The 22,764-nt window shown below is 35.8% G+C and overlaps 1 protein-coding gene across 2 annotated transcripts in view; it reads left to right on the top strand.

The window, feature by feature from the left end:
* The window catches only part of KCNH7 (potassium voltage-gated channel subfamily H member 7), a 532,073-nt gene that overhangs the window by 357,389 nt on the left and 151,920 nt on the right, over window positions 1-22,764 (top strand). For both annotated transcript variants that reach the window (XM_004375431.2, XM_012555277.2), the window contains exon 3: window positions 1,531-1,686. In XM_004375431.2, coding sequence (XP_004375488.1) covers window positions 1,531-1,686 — 156 coding nt within the window. The remainder of the gene's footprint in view (window positions 1-1,530; window positions 1,687-22,764) is intronic.

The raw sequence follows: 22,764 nt of genomic DNA, 5'->3' as shown, positions 1-22,764 counted from the left end.
GGGTTATAAATAAGGTCCCCTACATTTCAAATTTGAGACGTTATCTGCATTTGAACATCTGAATCATAATTAGCACACAGGCATCTATCTCCAATTTACAGTTATATTCTAAAAGTATATTTTTAAATCAGTTCCTTGGAAATTAGAACACATTCCCCTGTAGAAAGAATTTTATAAATAATACTTAGATCCCCAGATCTACCCTCAAAGCTCTTTCAATCTGTGATGCCTTCCATCTATAGCAATATTAGCAATACTCAGAGCTTACACAGGATAAAGGTTTGAAATACTAGCAACCACTTGCCTTTGCATACCTTCGGACTACCTCTGCTATTTGCCAATGCCCCTGTTCCCAGCCTCCGGATGTCCTTACACTTCTCTACGTCTCCCTATTCAGTTCCATGCCAGTCCAGCCTTGTTCCCAGCCCAATCCTGCCTCTATAATGAACCATCACTCTCCTCAAAATTCAAGATTGTCTCAGCTAGGTGTAAAGAAGGCAATCAGAATACACACTTCTACCTGAATGAGAACCTTCCTGAAGTTTTTGCATCTTAAAAATACAATATTTTTGAACCCAGATAAACCCCTAACCTGGGAAATTACCATCACAGTGACTTAAAAAATTTTTTTTTCAGAATATAAGGATGTGAGGAAACTGTTATGGAGGAATACCCATTTCTAGAAGTCAGCTCCAAGGAGTTAGTCTTTCAATTGTACCCATTTTCACAGCTTCTTCAACTTCTCGATTCCTGGATCCTCTAAATCATCGACCCTGGGGTTTCTCTTGGAAGGTGGCTGGTTGTAGTTGATTGTGAACTAAGTCATTCATTTAGTTCATTTTATTTCCAGATCATTCTTACAAAACATATTTTATTATCCCTTTAATTTTACTCTGGAAGAATATCATCTTCTTGGTTGACTGGATCAAATATAAGTAATAACATAGACAAAATAGTGTTTCTTATCTAACAGGTGGCAAGCCTAAAAAAATCACTGTGATGTAGGCATTGTGAATTTTTCACAAAAAGAAAGAAAACTATTGGAACTTAGTTAAGACAGGGTCAGTAGAAATTAAAGTAGAAAAAGAACACGATTTGTTTAATGATAAAAGGAAGATGATACAAAATGAGTTATCCTATTAAAATACAGCTGTATTTTAAATAGACTAATATTTACCAAAACATATAAAGAGAAGCTAAGAGTTTTTCTAGAAAGGTAAAGAATATGTGTTTTTTTTGTTGTTGTTGTTAATATAGGTAGTGGGTTTGAAAGCAAATGGGATTTAATACTCTGTTTTTCCACAATGCAGTACCTGGATTTGCCTATAAAATTTCTTTTCTGGCAAAATTTGTGCATATTTAAAATAAATATGTGTACAATAAAACATTAAAAAACAAATTATTTTTTATTGAATTACGGTGATCATTTAGGATAGAAAATTCTATAGGAGTTTATTACAATTTTAAAATTACTGAGACTACAAATTGAAGGCATATATTTGAGCTAACTCTCATTTTTCATCTCCTTAGGCTCTACTTTCATTTGTAACACTCACATAATTCCAGTGAAAAACCAAGAGGGTGTGGCTATGATGTTCATCATTAATTTTGAATATGTGACAGATGAAGAAAACTCTGCCTCTCCAGAGAGGGTAAACCCAATGTTACCAATCAAAACTGTAAACCGTAAGTAAAAGGCAACTTATGCTTTGATATTCTGCTACATTTAAATTCTTTTTTTATATCGATTCAGTTTTCAAAACATATTTGCATTTTATAATAAATGCTGGAGAGGTTGTAGAGAGACTGGAACACTTATACACGGTTGGTGGGAATGTAAAATGGTACAACCACTTTGGAAATCAATCTGGCACTTCCTTGAAAAGCTAGAAATAGAAGTACCATACAATCCAGCTATCCTGCTCCTTGGAATATATCCTAGAGAAATAAGAGCTGTCACATGAATAGATATATGCACCCCCGTATTCATTGCAGCACTGTTCACAATAGCAAAAAGATGGAAACAACCTAGGTGCCCATCAAAAGACCAATGGATAAACAAACTATGGTATATCCACACAATGGAATACTAGGCAACAATAAAGAACAATGATGAAGCTGTGAAACATCTTATAACATGGAGGAAGCTGGAGGTCATTATGCTGAGTGAATTTAGTCAGTCACAGAAGGACAAATATTGTATAAGACTGCTATTATAAGAACTCAAGAAAAGGTTTAAACACAGAAGAAAACATTCTTTGATGGTTTTGAGGGTGGGGCGGGAGGGTGAGCGTTATTTACTAACTAGATAGTAGATAAGAATTTTAGGTGAAGGGAAGGACAGCACACACTACAGGGGAAGTCAGCACAAACCAAAGCTAAAAAGTTTCCTGAATACAATCAAACATTTTGAGGGACAGAGTAACAGGGGTCGGGGTCTGGGGACCATGCTTTCAGTGGACATCTATGTCAATTGGCATAACAAAGCTTATGAAGAAAATGTTCTGCATCCTACTTTGGTGAGTGGGGGTGTCTGGGGTCTTAAAAGCTTGCAAGTGGCCATCTAAGATGCATCAATTGGTCCCAACCACCTGGAGTAAAGGAGAATGAAGAACACCAAAGATGCAAGGAAAGTAGTAGCCCAAGAGACAGAGAGGTCCACATAAACCAGACACTTCATCACCCTGAGATCAGAAGAACTAGACGGTGCCCGGCTACCATCAATGACAGCCCTGACGGGGAACACAACAGGAAGTCCCAGATGGAGCAGGAGAAAGGTGGGGTGCAGAACTCAAATTCTGGTCAGAAGACCAGACTTAATGGTCTGACTGAGACTGGAGGATCCCTGGAAAGCATGATCCCTGGATTCTCTATCAGCCCAGAACTAAAACAATTACCGAGTCCAACTCTTCAGACAGGGATTGGACTGGACTGCGGGACATAAAGTGATACTTGTGAGGAGTGTGCCTCTTAGCTCAAGTAGATACAAGAGACAAAATAGGCAGCTTCTGTCCGGAGGTGAGATGCGAAGGCCAAAAGGGTTAGGAGCTGGTTGAATGGACATGGGGAATCAGGGGTGGGAAGGAGGAGTGTGCTATCACAGTATGGGGAGAGCAATTAGAGTCACATAACAATGTATGTATAAATTTTTGTAAGGGAAAAAATTAAAAAATATAAAAAAATTTGCATTTTAAGTAAAATAATTTTATATTTAAAAAGCCATAGCTGATGTTACCCTTTGGTGCCTTACTTTAAGGCAGAATTTATCAACTGCTTCCAAAGAAAGATACTTGATTTGGATATACCATAGTTTATTCAACCGGTCACCTACTGATGTACATTTGGCTGATTCCAAAGTTTGGCTATTACAAATAATATCAGAATAGATTCTGCATGTGTATTTTTATTCTTGTGCAAACATATATTCAAGGTTGATTCCTAGAAGTGAGATTGCAGGGTTAAAGGGTAAATGCAATCTTTTTAGATACTGTGCAACTTCCCTCCGTATGGTTTGAACCATTTTACACTATCACCAGCAATGTATTAACCCTTTTTCCCAAAGCTTTGTCAACCGGGTATATCAATCTTATTGATTTTTGTCATTCTGATAGGTTACAAGTAGTACCTCAATTAATTTTAGTTTAAATTTTTTCTTATTATGAGCGAGGTTATATATTTAAGCACTATACACACTTCATTTTTCTATGAACAGTTCATTGCTTATACTCATTTTTCTATTGGCTTTTGGTCTTTTTCTTCTCAATTTGTAGGGTAAGCTGCAAATAGTTTTCCCAGAAAATAATTTGGTTTTTTATACTTTTCGTAATTTTTGGCATGCAAAAGTTTTTTTGTAATGTGACTAAATTTATTAATACTTTCTATGTTTCTTCTGAATTTTGAGTCATGATTAGAAAAGCTTTCACCAGAATGTTTTTTTAGGATCTCTGATCCATTTTAAGTTTATCTTGGGGTACGGTGTAAGGTGTAATACTAACTCTCTTTTTAGGTGTCTCACCAGTTGCTGTAAAATCATTTATTAAAAAGCCTGTGTTTTCCTAATAATTTTAGATGTCACTTTTTTCACATACTAAATCGTCTTAGGTGCTTGAGTCTATTTCTGGACTTTCTATTTAGTTCTATTGATCTCTTTATCCTTCAGAATCACTAAGTTTTAATTTGCTATTAATATCTGATATGGCATGCACATTTATTGATCTTAATATTCAGGAGTTTTGGCTTACTTTTCCATATGAACTTTCAAAACAACTTGTCTAGATCCAGAGAAAAATTCTTTGGTTATTACTATTGGGATGACATTAATTTTATAAATTAACTTGGGAAGAATTGACATCTTTATGATGTTGAGTCAGTCTAGTCAAGTATATGGTACTTTGTTTCATTTTTTTAAGTCAAAGTTTTGTGTCTCTCAGGAATATTTTTAAATTTCCCTCATTTGTTGAGTTTGCTCTTTGGCATTTTGTCTTTTTTGCTGTTGCTCTATTGCTACTGTTTTAAATGGAATATCGTCTTTCATTATATCTTCTAATTATTTTTTGTATCTACAAAGGTATCTTAGTTACCTAGTGCTGCTATAACAGAAATACCACTAGTGGATGGCTTTAACAAACAGAAGTTTATTCTCTCTCAGTCTAGGAGGCTGGAAGTCCAAATTCTGGATGCCAGCTACAGGGGAAGGCTTTCTTTGTCTGTTGGCTCTGGAGAAGGTTCTTGCCATCAATCTTCCCTTGGGTCTAAGAGCTTCTCAGCGCAGAGACCCTGGGTCCAAGGGACATGGACCCCTCCTGGTTCTTCATTCTTGGTGACATGAGGTCCCTCTCCTCTCTGCTCACTTCTCTCTTCTATATATCAAGAGATTGACTCAAAATACAATCTAATCCTATAGATTGAATCCTGTCTCATTAACATAACTGCCTCTACTCCTGCCTCATTAACATCATAGAGGTAGGATTGACAACACATAGGAAAATCAAATCAGATCACAAAATGGTGGACAACCACACAATACTGGGAATCATGGCCTAGCCAAGTTGACACACATTTTGGGGGAACACATTTCAATCCATAACAGAAGGCTATTGTTTTTTTTTTCAGTATGTTATATGAATATTTTTAGTATGTTGATTTTATATTCTACAAGTTAACTGAATTTTGGTTGTTTTACAGTGGTTCATACATTGATGCTGATGAGGTTTTTTAGGGTTGCAATGAGTCAGAATCAACTCGACGGCAATGGCTTTGGTTTGGTTTTTTATCATGTCAAATAGGGATTGTTTTAAAATGTGCTTCCCAATTCTTATCCATCTAATAGTTTTCTTTTGTCTAATTGTGCTGATTACTACCTCCAAGGTAACGACAAATAGAAATTAGGAGAGTGAACATACTTGCCTTGATCAGAATTGGTGGTAATACCACCAGTGCTTCCCATTAATTAACATGAGGACATGTAGGTTGAGTTGTGTGTGTTTTAGAATTTAAAAAAAAAGTTTCCACGATTTATATTTATCAGAAATGGGTGTTGAAATTTGCAAAATGCCTTCTCAAAATCTGTAGAAATAAGTGTGCTGTTTGCTTCCTTTTTTGTATGGTAAATTTTATTAATGGAATGATAACGTGGAACTATTCTTGCATCCCTGGAATAAGCCCCACTTGGATATGATGTATTTCATTTTGTAATATACTGTTCAATTTTTATATCTGATGTTAGTTGAGAATTTTTGTATTGTTATTTATTAGTGAGATTGATCTGTAACTTTGTACATATATGCACAATTTTATCAGGTTTTTCTATCAAAGTTATAATTCCTTCAATAAAATAATTTGTAGTTTTTCTTCATTTTCTGTACTATTGAAACATTTAAATTGTTTTGGAATTATCTGGTCTTTCAAAGTTAGGCATAATTCCCATCTGAAATCATCTAGGTCTGATACCTATTTGTAGAGTAGGTCTTTGACAAATTTCTTTTTCTTCTTTGAACATTGGTCTATTCAAATCATCCATCTCAATTTGTGTCAGTTTATGGTAAATTATTTTGCTAGAAATTATGTATTTTATCTAGATTTTCAATTTTATTTTAATAGAATCATTGAAAGTTCATGATTTTCCTCTTCCTTATAATTACTCTCTCCTTGACATTTCTCATTTCTTTTATTTTTGTTTTCTCCATTTAAATTTTTTTATTAGTGGCTTCTGTTTTTTTTAAAAAAAATTAACTTTTTATTAGTTTATTAATTCTATTAGTTTTCAAACATGACATTTTTCTTCTATCTTTATTCATTCTGTGATTTTATCAGCTTAGTTTGTTGCTGTTTTCCTACTGCATTTATTTATTTTTATTCTTTCAATTTTTTACATATAATTTTAAGGCTGTATATTTTTCTCCAAGTGCTACCTAAACTATATCCTATGAATTCAGATATGCAGTATTCTTGTTATCTTTTCCCATAAAAATATGCAACTTTTGTATTTTAACCCAAAAGTTAGTTAATACTGTTCTTTAAATTTTCCAGTAGTAAAGACATTTTTAAAAAATATTATTTAGTTAAAGGTTGAGAAGTTAGAGGGTTGACATGTTGTGGGGTTGTTAACCAATGTCATAAAACAATATGTGTACTACTGTTTCATGAGAAACTATTTGTTCTGTAAGCCTTCACCTGAAGTACAATAAAAAAAAAAAAATATTATTTAGTTAGTAAATTATAGTTTTATTGTATTATGGTCAGAGAATGCTGTTTGTATCATTTTTCCTATAGTAATTTATTATGGTTTACCTTGTGATATATTATGTCATCAATGTTTATGAATGTCCCATTTGAACTTGAAAAGAAGGTGTATCTCTAATATCAGGGTATAGATGTTTATGTATATATATTTATTAATTTATTTAACTACCTTATTATTATGTTGCTTAAGTCTTCTATATCCTTACTTATGTTCTGTCTTCTAGATATGTCTTGACTGAAAGAAGTCTATTAAAGTCTTCGTTATTAGGTTATTTCTCTCCATTTCTCCTTGTATCTTCGTAACTTCTGTTTTATGAATCTTGCTACTGTGTTACTTGTTTTGTGGATATTCATATTTCATAGATTTCCTATAATTCTTATTATATTATAATTTTAACTTTAGCCTCTAGCATTATAAAGTGTCCTCTTTTTTATTTTAATCATTTCCACCTATATTCTACTGAATCTTAAATTATGACCCTTGGGTTTTTTTCTTTCTTTTTTTAATTTTTTCTTATATTTTAAATGATCTTTTAGCCTTTCTTTGCTTTAGTTGTGTCATTTATTTGCGGCTAGGTTTTGCTTTGTTGCTAATCAGAAAACATGTTTCTTTTAATTGACAATAAATGTACTAGTATTTACACTTTCCCATGTGTCTGTCAGTTTGTCATACTGTGGTGGCTTCAATGTGGCTGTGATGCTGGAAGTTATGCCATCGGTGTTTTAAATACCAGCAGGGTCACCCATGGTGGAAAGGTTTCAGCTGAGCTTCTGGATTAAAACCTACTGGGAAAGACCTGGCGGTACACTTCTGAAAAAATTAGCCACTGAAAACCTTATGAATAGAAGTGGAACATTGTCTGATATAGAGCTGGAAGACAAACCCCTCAGGTATGCCTCCTCAAAGCAGAATAATGTGGATGGAATCAAGCTTTTGTGACCTTCATTTGTGGATGTGGCACTACTCAAAGTGAGAAGAAACAGGTGCAAACATCCATTAATAATCAGAACTTAGGATGTATGAAGTATGAATCTAGGAAAATTGGAAGTAATCAAAAATTCAATTGAACGCATGAACATCGATATCTTAGGCATTAGTGAGCTGAAATGGACTGGTATTGGCCATTTTGAATCAGACAATCTTATGGTCTACTATGCTGGGAATGAAAAATTGAAGAGGAATGGCATTGCATTCATCATGAAAAAGAACATTTCAAGATCTATCCTAAAGTACAACGCTGTCCGTGATAGGACAATATTCATAGGCCTACAAGGAAGATCAGTTAATACAACTATTATTCAAATTTAAGCATCAACCACTAATGCCAAAGTTGAGGAAATTGAAGATTTTTACCAACTTCTGCAGTCTGAAATTGATCAAATATGCATTCAAGATGCATTGATAATTACTGGTGATTGGAATGTGGAAGTTGGAGACAAAGAAGCAGGAATAGTAGTTGGAAAATATGGCCTTGGTGATAGAAATGATGCCAGAGATTGCATGATAGAATTTTGAAAGACCAACGGCTTCTTCATTGCAAACACCTTTTTCACCAACATAAATGGCAACTATACATGTGGACCTCACCAGATGGACTACACAGGAATCAAACTGACTACATCTGTGCAAAGAGACGATGGAAAAGCTCAATATCATCAGTCAGAACAAGGTCAGGAACCGACTGTAGGACAGACCATCAGTTGTTCATATGCAAGTTCAAGTTGAGGCTGAATAAAATTAGAACAAGTCTACAAGAGCCAAAGTACAAACTTCAGTATATTCCACCTGAATTTAGAGACCATTTCAAGGATAGATTTGACTCATTAAACTCTAATGACCAAAGACCAGATGAGTTGTGGCATGTTATCAAGGACATCATATATGAAAAAAGCAAGAGGTTATTAAAAAGACAGGAAAGAAAGAAAAGGCCAAAATGGATGTCAGAAGAGACTCTGAAACTTGCTCTTGAATGCAGAATAGCTAAAATGGAAGGAAAAACTGATGAAGTAAAAGAGCTGAACAGAAGATTTCTAAGGGCAGCTCAAGAAGACAAAGTAAAGAATTATAATGAAATGTCTAAACACCTAGAGCTAGAAAATCAAAAGAGAAGAACATGCTCAGCATTTCTCAACTAAAAGAATTGAAGAGAAAATTCAAGCCAAGGGTTGCAATATTGAAGGATTCTATGGGGAAAATAATTAAGTGATGCAGGAAGCATCAAAAGAAGATGGAAGGAATACACAGAGTCACTGTACCAAAAAGAATTGGTTGAGGTTCAGCCACTTCAGGCGGTAGCATATCATCAAGAACTTATGGCACTGAAGGAAGAAGTCCAAGCTGCACTGAAGGCACTGGCAAAAATCAAGGCTCCAGGAATTGACAAAATACCAACTGGGATGTTTCAAAAAAAGGGATGCAGTGCTGGAAGCGCCCAGTTGTCTCTGCCAAGAAATTTTGGAAGACAGCTACCTGGCCAACCAACTGGAAGAGATCCATATTTGTGCTCATTCCAAAGGAAGGTGGTCCAACATAATGCAGAAATTACTGAACAGTATCGTTAATACCACACACAAGTAAAATTTTGCTGAAGATCATTCAAAAGTGGTTGCAGCAACACATAGACTGGGAACGTCCAGAAATTCAAGCTGGATTCAGAAGAGGATGTAGAATGAGGAAATCATGGCTGATGTTAGATGGATCTTGGCTGAGAGCAGAAAATACCAGAAAGATATTTACCTGTGGTTTTATTGACTATGCAAAGGCATTCAACTGTGTAGATCATAACAAATTATGGATACCATTGTGAAGAATAGGAATTCCAGAACACTTAATTGTGCTCATGGGGAACCTATACATAGACCAAGAGGCAGTTGTTCAAATAGGATAAGGAGATACTGTGTGGTTTAAAGTTAAGAAAGGTGTGCGTCAGGATTGTATCCTTTCACCATACTTACTCAATCTGTATGCTAAGCAAATAATCTGAAAAACTGGACTGTATGAAGAACATGGCATCAGGACTGGAGGAAGACTTATTAGCAACCTGCGATATGCAGATGACACGACCTTGCTTGCTGAAAGTGAAAAGGACTTGAAGCACTTACTGATGAAGATCAAAGACTACAGCCTTCAGTAGGGATTACACCTTAACATAAAGAAAACAAAAATCCTCACAACTGGACCAATAAGCAACATCATGATAAGTGAAGAAAAGATTGAAATTGTCAAGGATTTCATTTTACTTAGATCCACAATCAATGCCCATGGAAGCAGCAGTCAAAAAATCAAAGGACACCTTACATTGGGCAAATCTGTGCCAAAGAACTCTTTACAGTGTTAAAAAGCAAAGATGTCACTTTAAGGACTAAGGTGCACCTGACCCAGCCATGGTGTTTTCAATCACTTCATATGCATATAAAAGCTGGACAATGAATAAAGAAGACGAAGAAGAACTGACACCTTTGAATTATGGTGTTTTTGAAGAGTATTGAATATACCGTGGACTGCCAGAAGAATGAACAAATCTGTCTGGAAGAAGTACAGCCAGAATGCCCATTAGAAGCCAGTATGGTGAAACTTCATCTCATGTACTTTGGACATGTTATCAGGAGGGACTAGTCCCTAGAGAAGGACATCATGCTTGGTAAAGTAGAGGGTCAGCAAAAAAGAGGAAGACCCGCAGTGAGATGGATTGACACGGTGGCTGCAACAATGAGCTCAAGTATAACAATTGTGAAGATGTTGTAGGACTGGGCAGTGTTTCTTTGTTTTACATAGTGTCGCTGTGAGTCGAAACCGACTTGATGGCACCTAGTAACAACAACAACAATTTACACTTATTGATAGAACTGATATGTTTGGTATTAGTACTAACATATTATTCTACATTAAATTTACTATCTTAAAATATTTCATTATGTAGTTCTTTTTCTTTGCTTTTTCACCATATGTTTTTTGCTTTGTTACATTTTTTCTTTTCTTGATATTTGGGAGCATCTCTATTTTTTCCTAGTGTTAATATAATATCCTTATAAAAGTTATATAAAACTTTTTCTATAATGTCCTTACTCTCTCACCTTTTTTCTCAAACAATATATTTTGATTCATTACTGTGAACAAGAATAACATTAGCTTGTAATCCTTTTTTCCCCTTCTTAGCATAAAATTTTAGTTAATAATATTATCTTCCTTAGCACTTGTCTTTGAGCTCTTAAGTATGCTTAGACTTCTACCATTCAGTTTGTTAGCTATAAATTATATCATTTGACTAATGCTTATTATCAACATGACAGTCAGTGATCTTGTTCTGTACTGTCTTCTTCTTTCTCCTCCTTCTCCCATTTTGTTTGGTTGTAACATTTTTATTTTGTCATAGTAATTTTTACATACTTCTGACTTTTGTTTTCATTTTAGATTTCTAGGTAAATGTATTCACTAGTCTTTTTTCCAGAGATTCCCAAAACATTAATTTTGAATAAAACTCATCCTCTTTTGAATAAAGGTTCACGGGTAAACTAGTCTCAAAGTCTTACATGTTTAAAACTATTTTTCTATAGCCTTGCAGTTCAGTGAATTATTTAATATGGCCCTTCTAGTCATAGTCTTTGTGACTTCCACACAGTGATTAAGTGGGACTATGCAAATAAGGTGCTTGTGGTCCACCAAGGGAATTGGACAGCTTGCTAATAATGCAAATAAGGTTCATGGAAACTTGCAAGGTGGGACCATGCAAATAAGATGTATGGAACCCTAACAAGGTGATTGGTCAGTTTTGCCATCCCACTAGGTTTAAAAGACAGTCAATCCCAGAGCAAGGGGGGACCTGACTACCACCAAGAAGAAGAAATGGGAGTGGAATGCATCCTTTGGACCCAGGATCCCTGCACGGAGACCCTCTGAGACCCAAGAGACAGAGCTGTAACATCGGAGATGTAGGACCACAAGAAGCAGGGGTAGAGAAACTGCAGCAGCGGTGGCAGCAGAACCAGGAGACCGGCAGGAGACAGTGCAGTGAGCTTCCTGGCAAACGGAGCAAGATAGCTGAGCACCTTAGGGCTTTGAGAACTGTATCCTGAGTTGTCGCTGATCCTGAATTATAGCCTGTTACTTTCCTAATAAATCCCATAACTGTGAGTATGGTCTGTGAGTTCTGTGTGGCCATTGCAACGAGTTATTGAACTCAACAGAGAAGTAGACTGTGCCGCGGGATGGCTGGTATCAGAATTGGTAAAAGGTCAGGGAGAGGAGGCATGTCTGACCTCCACCAGATAGGAATCAGCCTTGGGCTGTTGATCTTGATTCCCTTTGCCCCTTGTGAAGTAAGATGAGGAGGTCAGATGAACCTGTCACGCCATTTTTGCAAACCTTAACACTTAAAGGACAGCCTGACTGGATAAAACACCGTTGGTTCTCGCTTTATTTCCTTGTGAATCTCATAGATATTGTTAGACTTTTTCCTCCATTGAATGTTGCCAGTAAAGAGTCTGATGCCACCAGTTTCACCTACTTTGTAAATTTTTAGATTTTTTTTCCTAAGTCCCAGAAAATTTCAAAAATAAACTAACAATGGGAGACTTTAATACATCTTCTCAAACCAAGACAGATTTTTAAAGTTTAAAATTTTTACCAGGATATGTCTGGATTTCACTAAGTCAGTTTTCTCAAATATATGGTGGGCTCTTTCAGTATATAAATTGTTTATCTTGTTTTTCTAAAATTTTATTGAATTATAATTTTAAGTATTTATTCTGTTTCTTTTTTGTTTTTATTCTTCTGGAACTCAAACCATAGGTATATTGGACCTTCTTTTGTCAGTCTTTTGTATCTATCACTTTATCCTTTATATCTCTTCCTTTATTTCTGCTTTGTTTTCTTGAATTTTTTCATTTCTAACCTCTATTTGGGGCCCTGGTGGCACAGTGGTTAAAGAGCTCGGCTGCTAACCAAAAGGTCGGCAGTTCAAATCTGCCAGCCACTCCTTGGAAACCCTATGGGCAGTTCTACTTTGTCCTATAGAGTCGCTATGAGCTATTTGCTGTATCTGTTCTCCCTCAGGCAGCTTGTAATTTGGTTTTAATTTTTTAGATGATTTTGTCTTTTTCTTTCCTGAATTTGTTTCCCGTGTCCCTTTAGTTCCTACTTAATATTTTCCTGTTGTTTTTACATTTCTATCCTGTGTATTCTAATTTTTGATTCATGGTGTTCTTTCATATCCTCAGTTGCTGGTTTGATTATTTTTAATTCATTTTGGGGTGTTACGTGTCTATCAATTCTGTTTCATGACTAGATTTTTTAGCACAGTTTTCTTTGCAAAGGTATTTTTATTCCCATTTTCTATTTCATTCTTGTAGTATCTTTGTATCAGTCTTAGATTTTTCTTGTATGTGTCTATTTATGAAGGATTTTCTTGGACTAGCAATAATGGAAATTGTCTAATGAGGGAAGGCGGAGGGGGGGACTGTATTTTGTTTGAGTAGCATTCTTAGCTGTCCAGTTCAAAGGCTCACTTTTACATTGCTGTAGTGTAGGGAGTTTGTGATTGTTTGTTTTTTGTGTTTTTAGTATGTGGCATTCACTGCTTTTTCTTTATCTTCTGGTTGCTCTAATCTATCTTATAGCAGTAGGAGGACCTTATGTTCAGCTGCTTCCTTATTTCCAAGCCTCCAAGGGACAACTCCACCTTTAACACTCACGTAGTCTGTCCCAGAAATGGTGCTTTCCTAAGACTGCCATCTGTGGTGGTGTGCACATTTCAAGCCCCTTCCTATTGTCTCTCCAGTAACCAGTGCTCTGACCAGTTAGATCACAGATACTTCTGTCAGTATCTCTTACTCAGTGTGAGACTCTCTTCTTCTGAGGGTGAACCTTATGTGGTATGTTTTTCCATTACTCCTAGAAAACCTCTACATTCTCCTTTCTTCACTTTGTTTCTTCCTGCCTCAGTATTACAGGATGCTCTCCAAAGCCAAATCTGCTAACTTGGTGTTTATTTGCCCAACTACATTTAAATTAGAGCTTATAATACCTCTATCTGTAGTTGCTTTGTAGGTAGGGGTTGTGGGTCTTTTTATTTGCTTCCCTTATTGATCTCTATAGTTTCTAGGAGAATCTATGAGGAAATTGGAATTTAAGTATCTTTCATTGTCCTATGGGAAGCTGGAAACCTTATCTCAATATTTTAACAATTGAGAAAAGGAATTTTTATACTGTGTATAAATTCAGATAGCAAAATAAAAATTTAAAATATGGCCCTAAATGCCTATGTTGTAAACCTAAGAATAACACTCAATCAAAAGTACATAAGTTTATAATTTTTTTCATAGTGTCACTTACTTCCTTAGGTACATCTAAATGGCAGCACGATATTCCATTAAAGCAATTTTGGGGCAAATACATTAAAGTAACATAATTGCAATATTCTGAATATTTTACCCTGAACAATGGCACACTTGGGGAAAACTCTCTATCAAAATCACCAACTTGTCAGTCTCCCAGGTGACATATTTAGAAACAAAATTGAACTACTGTAAAAAGATTATTCTAATACCAAAGGTTTGCTCTTTTAACTTGATGACTGTTTTGATTTCTTTATATTTTCTACTAACAAATCCAGTCATTAGTTAATGATTCCTGAGAGTACACTTCAGATACTATGAGCCTCTAGTTTTATCATGAATATCAATAAGATAATTTGTTTTGGAATCACCTAGTTTAGTTTCTTCACTGTCTTTTTGGAGTCTTCATTTTCCCCATGGAACAGTTGTCTTGCATGGTCCATCAAAACTGGATCGAAGTGAACAGTGGAGCGCTACGTCCACAGCATGGCAATGAAGTTTTTTTTTTGATAAAGTGTTCATTTCAAACTAAACGTAAATGAAGAATTGGAACTTTGGTTTCTTGAATGGAAGATAATCTAGACAGTATCCTTCCATGATACAATACACAATCTGTGCAACTTTACACTATAATTAAAAAGTGATTAAAATAGCATCTCTTGTGAAAGTCATAGCAAATTCAGTAGAGATTTAGTTCAGTAGACGTTCTCCTACACTGTAGCTGTCACTCATGTTAGAGAATCATTGGAGGGAGTGCAAACATGCAGATAAAATTAGTTCCAGAGGGTTACAAAGGCCTATTATTTACAACCAGGATATTGGCTTTGATTACATTATATGGTCTAGATTTCCCTTTACTTGGTGTCAGTATTGGAAGAATTTATTGTTAAATCAAGCAGAAAACATAAAGAGAGACAAATTATGCTTGGTAGCTTCAGATCTGATTTCTACTTCATTTTTTTTTTGTGTGTGCATATTTGGCAATCCAGTACTGATTTTTTTCTTAAATATAATTTTACCACTTGTCTGAAATAATAATATTGCCTATTTTAAATATGCTGTTCCAGAGGTAGCTACTAAAACGTAAATAAAAAAGGAAGGCAGAAAATTCTGATACATCTGTTTTTGCAGAATTAACTACATCTTAACCTTCAAAATAACAGTATCATTACTTCAAAATGTACATTTCAACTCTAAGTTTTTTGTGTCACTTTAAATGATTTAAAATGGAACTGTGGTTACAAAGACATATATGACAGTATACATAAAAGCAAGGAGTCCAGGTGTCTCAGTGGCTAAAGGGCTTGGCAGCTAACAGCAAGGTCGGAGGTTGAAACCACCAGCTGCTCCACAGGCAGCCCCTTCCATAAAGATTACAGCCTTGGAAACCCGATAGGGCAGTTCTGCTCTGCCGTATAGGGCCTTTATGAGTCAGAATCACTCGACGGCAACGAGGTGTATATGTGTGTGTGTCTGTGTGTGGGTGTGTGTGTGTTTGTGCGCAGATGTGTGAGTGCACACTTGTGCCCCAGAGGGGTGGGATTTAAGTAAGGGTTATGGGGAGAAGGTTCCTGTTCATTTGATAAGATAACGGGTTTCCTTAAATTTAACTGCATCCCCTAAAATGTAGACAAAATAAAGGAAAACTGTGAAGTGACAACACAATAACACAGATAAAAAAGAAAGTGCGGTATTAAATTGAGAAGAGTAAGGGAAAGAAAAGAAGCTAAGTACACAATAGAAAAGATAGAGCATAAAAAGAACTATGTAAATTGGGCCGACTGAATTGTGGAAACCCAGAGATTTGTTTTATATTGAATGAAGTGATGGATCATTTCTCAGTACAAATACTAGTTTCAGGGTCAGTCACCGTATGCAGGAAACGTGAGCAGCTTTCTCTGGGAATGTCTGATTTTTCATAAACTTATTCTGTGTAGAAGACATAGGACCAGCCACAAACAGATGATGTATGTGTCCTTGAATAAAGCAAGTACAGGAGAGAGTTTTATTTTGATAAGCCTAACTATTAAATGGATAAATACTGAAAAATTGAGTTAATTAATTAATTGCATTATGATAAAAACAAATACTAAATAAAAGATACATAAAATTTCTTCTCTTCCATTAAGGGTGATGGAAGATTTTGAAATTGTTAGTAGTGATGGTGGCAACACACTACATCGTACATATTAAAAAAGTTGACAGGGCAAATGTTTTGTTATATATTTTTACTATAATAAAAAAAAAATGACCTAAATCTAATATCTCCAAATAGATGTTAACTGATAACTTTTTCACTCCTGTTATCAGTTCAAAACACTTTTATCTATATTTAGGTCCACTTAATTTACTGTTGTTATCCCTGTCAAAAATCCATGAAGTACTTTCATTTCACTAGAATTTAAATATTTCCTAACAGGAAAACGTGCCCAAGTTAAATTTTCTTTGTTCTCCAATAGCTAATTAATTTTACCAGTTAATAAATGATTATACTGCATCTCTAAACTATAGGTGGGATCCTTTTTTTTATTTTTCTGTCAGATCTATAGCCTCTTTTCCTTAACTAGTATTGCAAAACTTCACCAGGCTTCATTTCCCCCACAGATAATAACCTCGCCTCCTATACCTCAGGGAAGGGGCATTGGGCAGCACCTCAGTTAATCTGTCTATCCTCAACAGATATGTCTTGCTTCCTGGTGCCAGATTCTAACTGAAGTTCAAATCTTTGCTTGTAATCCATTCCCTCCTTCATTCTTTCAAAACCCGTCCTCACCAATGGTCCTCAATCCCACCGATGTTTTCTCCTGGCTTCCTTCTCTATTGCTTATAATCAGGCTGCAGGGAAAAAATAGCCTATATACCTCTACAAACATATTTTGTTTGTATTATAGTATTTTTTAAAAGATTTAATTTGTTCAATTTTTTCCCTATATTTAAAAATAAGGAAATTGCACATAAAAATTAAGATATCTGGCTTATTTAGTGGGAAAACGTAAATATTTGGCTATACATTCCCACATGTTCACAATAAGCTGGAACAGAATACTGGTCACTTCTTTCAGACAGGCTATACACTTTTTAGTTTGCCTCACTCGTCACATCTTCTTAGTTTTTATTTACACCTGATTTTTTTCATTTATGTTACTTGTCTTTTCCCATAAGCATTTGGATTTTCAGCCTCTCCTCACTTATTCACCGTATTTCCTCCATTTCTCAACCTACTACAATTGAGTTATCTATGTTGTGCTCTCTACGTTTCCCTCTCATTGAATGTACCTTGTTAAGTTACAGCCCCTTCTCGCCTTCTTTTATATTTCATGACACCACTCTTCCTTGTTTTTGATCTCTGTGACAGCTGTTTCAGTACCATTTGCTTGTTCCTCTTACTCTACTCATAAATGCTGTTTGTTTATCCTCTAGGAGCTGCTCTTAGTATTCTCTTTTTAGTCATCTTCTCTATACACCTTACTTGAAAAAACTCATCTATTGTCTACAGAGTAAAGACTCCCTCACAAATTAGTGTCTCCAGCCCAAATATTTCTATAGACTTTTCTACTTACCTAACCAACCAGTTGCCTTAGAGTTGACTCTGACTCATGACAACCCCTTTTGTGTCAGAATAGAACTACAGTTCCTAAGGTTTTCAAGGCTGTGACCTTTCGGAAGCAGATCACCAGGCATGTTTTCCGAGGTACTCCTGGATGGACTTGAACTGCTAACCATTTGATTAGCAGCTGAGTGCAGTAACTACTTGCACCAACCAGGGACTCATTCTCCTTACATAGAACCTTATATACATCCAACTGCCAACTGGACATCTCCTGTGGAAGATTTTAGCACTTCTGGAATATTTGGCATTTAAACCTAAGACTTGTCTTTGTATCCAGCTATGATTTACTCCACCCCATCAAAAAATTCTTGCTCTTTATTCATTGTGAATGGTGTCATCATCATAGCACCCAAGCCAAAAACTTGGTCATCATTCTAAACTTTTCCTTCTCTCTAATCTTCCTTTCTCTCTAATCCTCCCTTCTCTCTCTCTCCCTCTCTCTCTTTTAATTATATTTTATTGTGTTTTTAGTGATGGTTTACACAGCAGTTTAGGTTCCCATTCAACAGTTTCTACACAAATTGTTCAGTGACATTGGTTACATTCCTCACAATGAGTGAAAATTCTCATTATTTCTGTTCTGGTTTTTCCATTTCCATTAATCTTATTTCCCTGCCCCTTATATTCTCATCTTTGTTTTAAAGTAACTGTTGACCATTTGGGCTCATATAGGTGATTTTTTACAATAGCACAGTACTTACAGGTGATATTCATTATTTTTTTAGCCAATCTGTTATTTAGCTACAAGGTGCCCTCAGGAGTTACTGTCAATTCAAGGTCTGAAGAGTATCTCAGGGCAGTAGTCTCAGGGAGTCCTCCAGTCTCAGCCAGTCTAGTAAGTTTTATTTATTTATTTATTTGAGGTTCTGTTCCACATTTTTCTCCCATTCTGTCAGAGTCCATCTATTGTGGCCCAGATTACGATGGTTGGTAGTGGTAGCTGGGAACCAACTAGTTCTGGTCTCAAGATAGATGAGGCTATGGTTCGTGTAGCCTATTTGTTCTGTATACTAGTTTCTTCCCTGAGTCTTTGGTTTTCTCCTGTCTCTTTTGCTCTGGACAAGTAGAGACCAATGGGTGTATCTTAGATGGCCGCACTTGTAAGCTTTTAAGACCCTAGACACTACCTACCAAACTAGTATGTAGGACACAACCTTATGGATTATACTTACCAATTAATCAAGATGTTCCATGAGACTAAGGTCCTAATCCTTCAAACCCAGAAAAACCAATGCTGTGAAGTGTTTGGTTATGTCTAGGAATTATCTGTAAATGTGCCCCCTATGTGCTTTATTATATATATGAATATATTTGCATACAATCACACAGATGCATATATATATATATGCATATACATATATACTCACATATACACATATATGTTCACATATACACACCTATACACATATATGCCTACATACATACATATATACCTGCACATATATATATATATTTTGTTGTTGTTGTTATTTTCACTGTTGTTTCAAAATTATATATGCCATAGCATAATCTTCCCTTCTATTAACCAAAGGTGGTCAAATCTGTCAAGGCCATCTCAAACGTTTCTTTCATGCAGTCCACTGTTCACTGCTCTGCTCAGGCCCTCAGAGCCTTTTCCTTGGACAGATGCAATAACCTAATAATTGGCCTCCCTGCCTTCAGCCTGTTTTCCTCTGGATCACATGCCATAACTGCATATCAGATCATAATACTCCACAGTGTTGTGCATAATACAAAAAGCCTATCATGATATGACCTGTGATACTTCTTCTGCATCATCTCCCACCACAACTACTCCATCAAATCCATATTTCAGTGGTGCTTCCTTGAACCCACCATTCGTTGTCATGCTTCCTTATCTGTATAGCATAGAATATTATACATAGAATCTCTATTAGAACCCCACCATACCTCTAAAACTCCTTCTCCAAAGGACCCTTCACCTGTGGATCATCCCTAAGTTCCCTGACGGTCCTCCGTGTGCCTGCCTCTGTGACAACATAGTCCCTTATGCCTGTCCCTACTAAAGCATTGGTCACATCTGTTAGCCTGGACAAGAAGCATACATGAATGAAGAAGGCCAACAATCAAAATATAGAAAGAGGTGAAGACTGTGGAAAACTGAAGAATGACTACCCCATTTAAGGACCAGTGGCCTTCAGCTCCAGCTCAAGGCAGGGACATTGTATTTTCTTCCATATATTCCCAACATTTTGCACATTGTAAGTATCCAGTACATATGTTAAATGTACACATAAATGAATGGCTAAGTAATTTTTACTGCATCCTACTGAGTGAATGTTAGCCAGATGCAGCATCTGCATCACCCTACAACATGTTCAAAATGTAAATTCTACTCGGATCAACGATCAACACCCATGAAAGCAACAGTTAGGAAATCAAATGATGTATTGCACTGGGCAAATATGCTGCAAAAGACCTCTTTAAAGTTCTAAACAGCAAAGATATCACTTTGATGACTAATACACACCTGACCCAAGCCGTGGTCTTTTTAATTGCCTCATATGCATGTGAAAGCCAGACAATGAAACAAGAAGACAGGAGAAGAATTGATGCATTTAAGTTGTGGTGTTGGTGAAGAATGAACAAATCACTCTTAAAAAGATATACAATCAGTGACCCCTGAACACACTTTTAACTCAGTTACTGAAGTCACTCCTGAGGTTCACCCTTCAGCCAAAGATTAGACAGGCTTATAAAACAAAATGAGACTAGATGAGCACACCAGCCCAGGAGCAAGGACAAGAAGGTAGGAGGGGACAGGAAAGTTGGTAATACGGAACCCAAGGTCAAGAAGGGGAGAGTGTTGACATGTCGTAGTGTTGGCAACCAATGTCACAGAAGAATATGTATATTAATTGTTTAATGAGAAACTAATTTGCTCTGTAACCCTTCATCTAAATCACAATAAAAAAAGGTCATAGCCAAAAAATAAATAAGTAAATATAGTCAGAAAAAAACAGATATATAATCTGAATGCTCCTTAGAATTGACAATGGTGAGACTTCGTCTTGCTTACTTTGGACATGCCATCAAGAAAGACCAATTGCTAGAAAAGGACATCATGTTTGAAAAAGTAGAGGGTCAGCAAAACTGAGGGAAATACTCAATGAGATGGATTGACACAGTAGCCACCACAATGGACTCAAATCTACTGGGCAACACATTGTTGTGTTATACACAAGGTAGCCATGAGTTGGAGGCAATTCAACAGCAACGAACAACAACAACAAACACCAGAACCATTGATTTATAAGCTCTGGAGGTGGGACTTTCCAATCTGTGTTTTTACAAGCCATTCAAGTGATTCTGATGCCCACTAAAGTTTGAGAACAATTTTAAGTAAAAGTTAACTAATATTTAAAGAATACTATAAAAATAAATATTAAGTGAAACTAAATATAAAAAAACTCAAATTTCTATAGTATCTTATTTTCACAGTAAATTTTACAAATTAACTTTGTCATTTAGTCTTACCAAGATACTATAAAGGAGATCCCATTATCTTTGAAATGATTAAAATTATACACTCAAAATCAAAAGAGAATGTCACTTTCCTGCTTACTAAAATAAAAGTTTGAATTACTCTAAAAGCTTCAACTGAGGCTAAGTCTATACACACAAAATACATTTGATAATTTAGGCAATTATCTAGCTAATTTAAGCCACTATAGAAGTATTCATATGCTTTGGACTTAATACTCAGAATAATCAACACATACAATACATACTTGCCTGAATAGCTACATTACTCCTTCAAATTTGTATCTCAGTTTTCAGACCTCAAGAAACAAATAAATTTTCTGTATAGCTGGTTTATAAAAGGGCATTCACATGTTTTTACTATTCTTCATTGGAGATGAAAGTTATTCTTTAATTCAAAGATGAAGAGCTGTGGTAGTAATACAGATTTTCCTACTCAGCAAGCATTACTATAGAAACATTCTATTATTCAGATGAATTTAATTAAAGGTTTCACAATGCAAGTAATGTTTACTTTTCTTATGTGTTTGGAAGTTTCCTTTTTTAAAGATTAAATTTGATGCAGAAACAGGAACCATGACATGGCTGCAAAAAGAAATCTGGGGAAAGTTCAGTCATAGTTTTCAATCAATTTGATATCATATTTTCCACATATGACAAAATACATATAGCTAAGATCAAGAAAATTGCTAGCAGTTGAAAAAATTATGCATTATCCCTTTATTAACAATGAATGTGAATGAATGCTTAAATAGGCAAATCCACACCAGAACGCTCCATGTGGGTATCATCCAGAAGATTTTGTTACCTGGCAACACCCACATGGTGGACAGTTCCTATTCATACAGCATTTGGGTAACTGGTGTCTGCACCATTTGTTCCTGGGACAGTCCATCAAGAGAGTTCCTGTCAATGTGATGGCTACATGGTCATCCAGGAGGGTCAGTCTACATTAAGATGTTATCACTTTAACAGCACTTGAATGGACTCTTTAACGTGGCATTTGGAAAAGGAAGAAATCTATCAAAAAGAAATGAAATAACAATATAGGTAAATCTGCCTTAATTCCCCATCCTCCTCACCAAGGGATTTTAACTTTGGGTGGCTAAAAGCAGTCTACAGCCATGTCCTGTCTTCTGCCTTATCTCCCTACCTCAACCCCGTGTTTCCTGTGTCTTTGCTCTCATGCTGATCCTGCCAAGTTGGAAGCAGTGTCTCTGAAACATCATAAACGTGTGTGAACCTGTCCACAAAAGTTCTTTCCTGCTCCTTCAGCTCCTGTGATTGCTCTTAGACCTGCTGCAGCACTAACATCCCCCACCCCAACCTCTGCACGTGTCGGGCGTTACAGGGTGCAGCACTCAAAACACTCCAAGATTCCAATTTGGTAGTTCATTCACTGCCTTATTTGTAAGATCTTGCTTGTTCTTTGACTATGTATCCCCCTAGGAGATGTCACAAGATTCTTTTTTTTTTTTTATAATAATTTTTTTTTTAATTGTACTTCAGGTGAAGGCTTACAGAACAAATAGTTTCTCATGAAACAGTAGTACACATATTGTTTTATGACATTGGTT

The sequence above is a fragment of the Trichechus manatus genome, unplaced genomic scaffold (assembly GCF_000243295.1).
Source record: "Trichechus manatus latirostris isolate Lorelei unplaced genomic scaffold, TriManLat1.0 scaffold00036, whole genome shotgun sequence".
Classification (NCBI taxonomy): Eukaryota; Metazoa; Chordata; class Mammalia; order Sirenia; family Trichechidae; genus Trichechus; species Trichechus manatus.
Note: the sequence above shows the minus strand (reverse complement) of the source record. Positions and strands in the feature narration are given on the sequence as shown.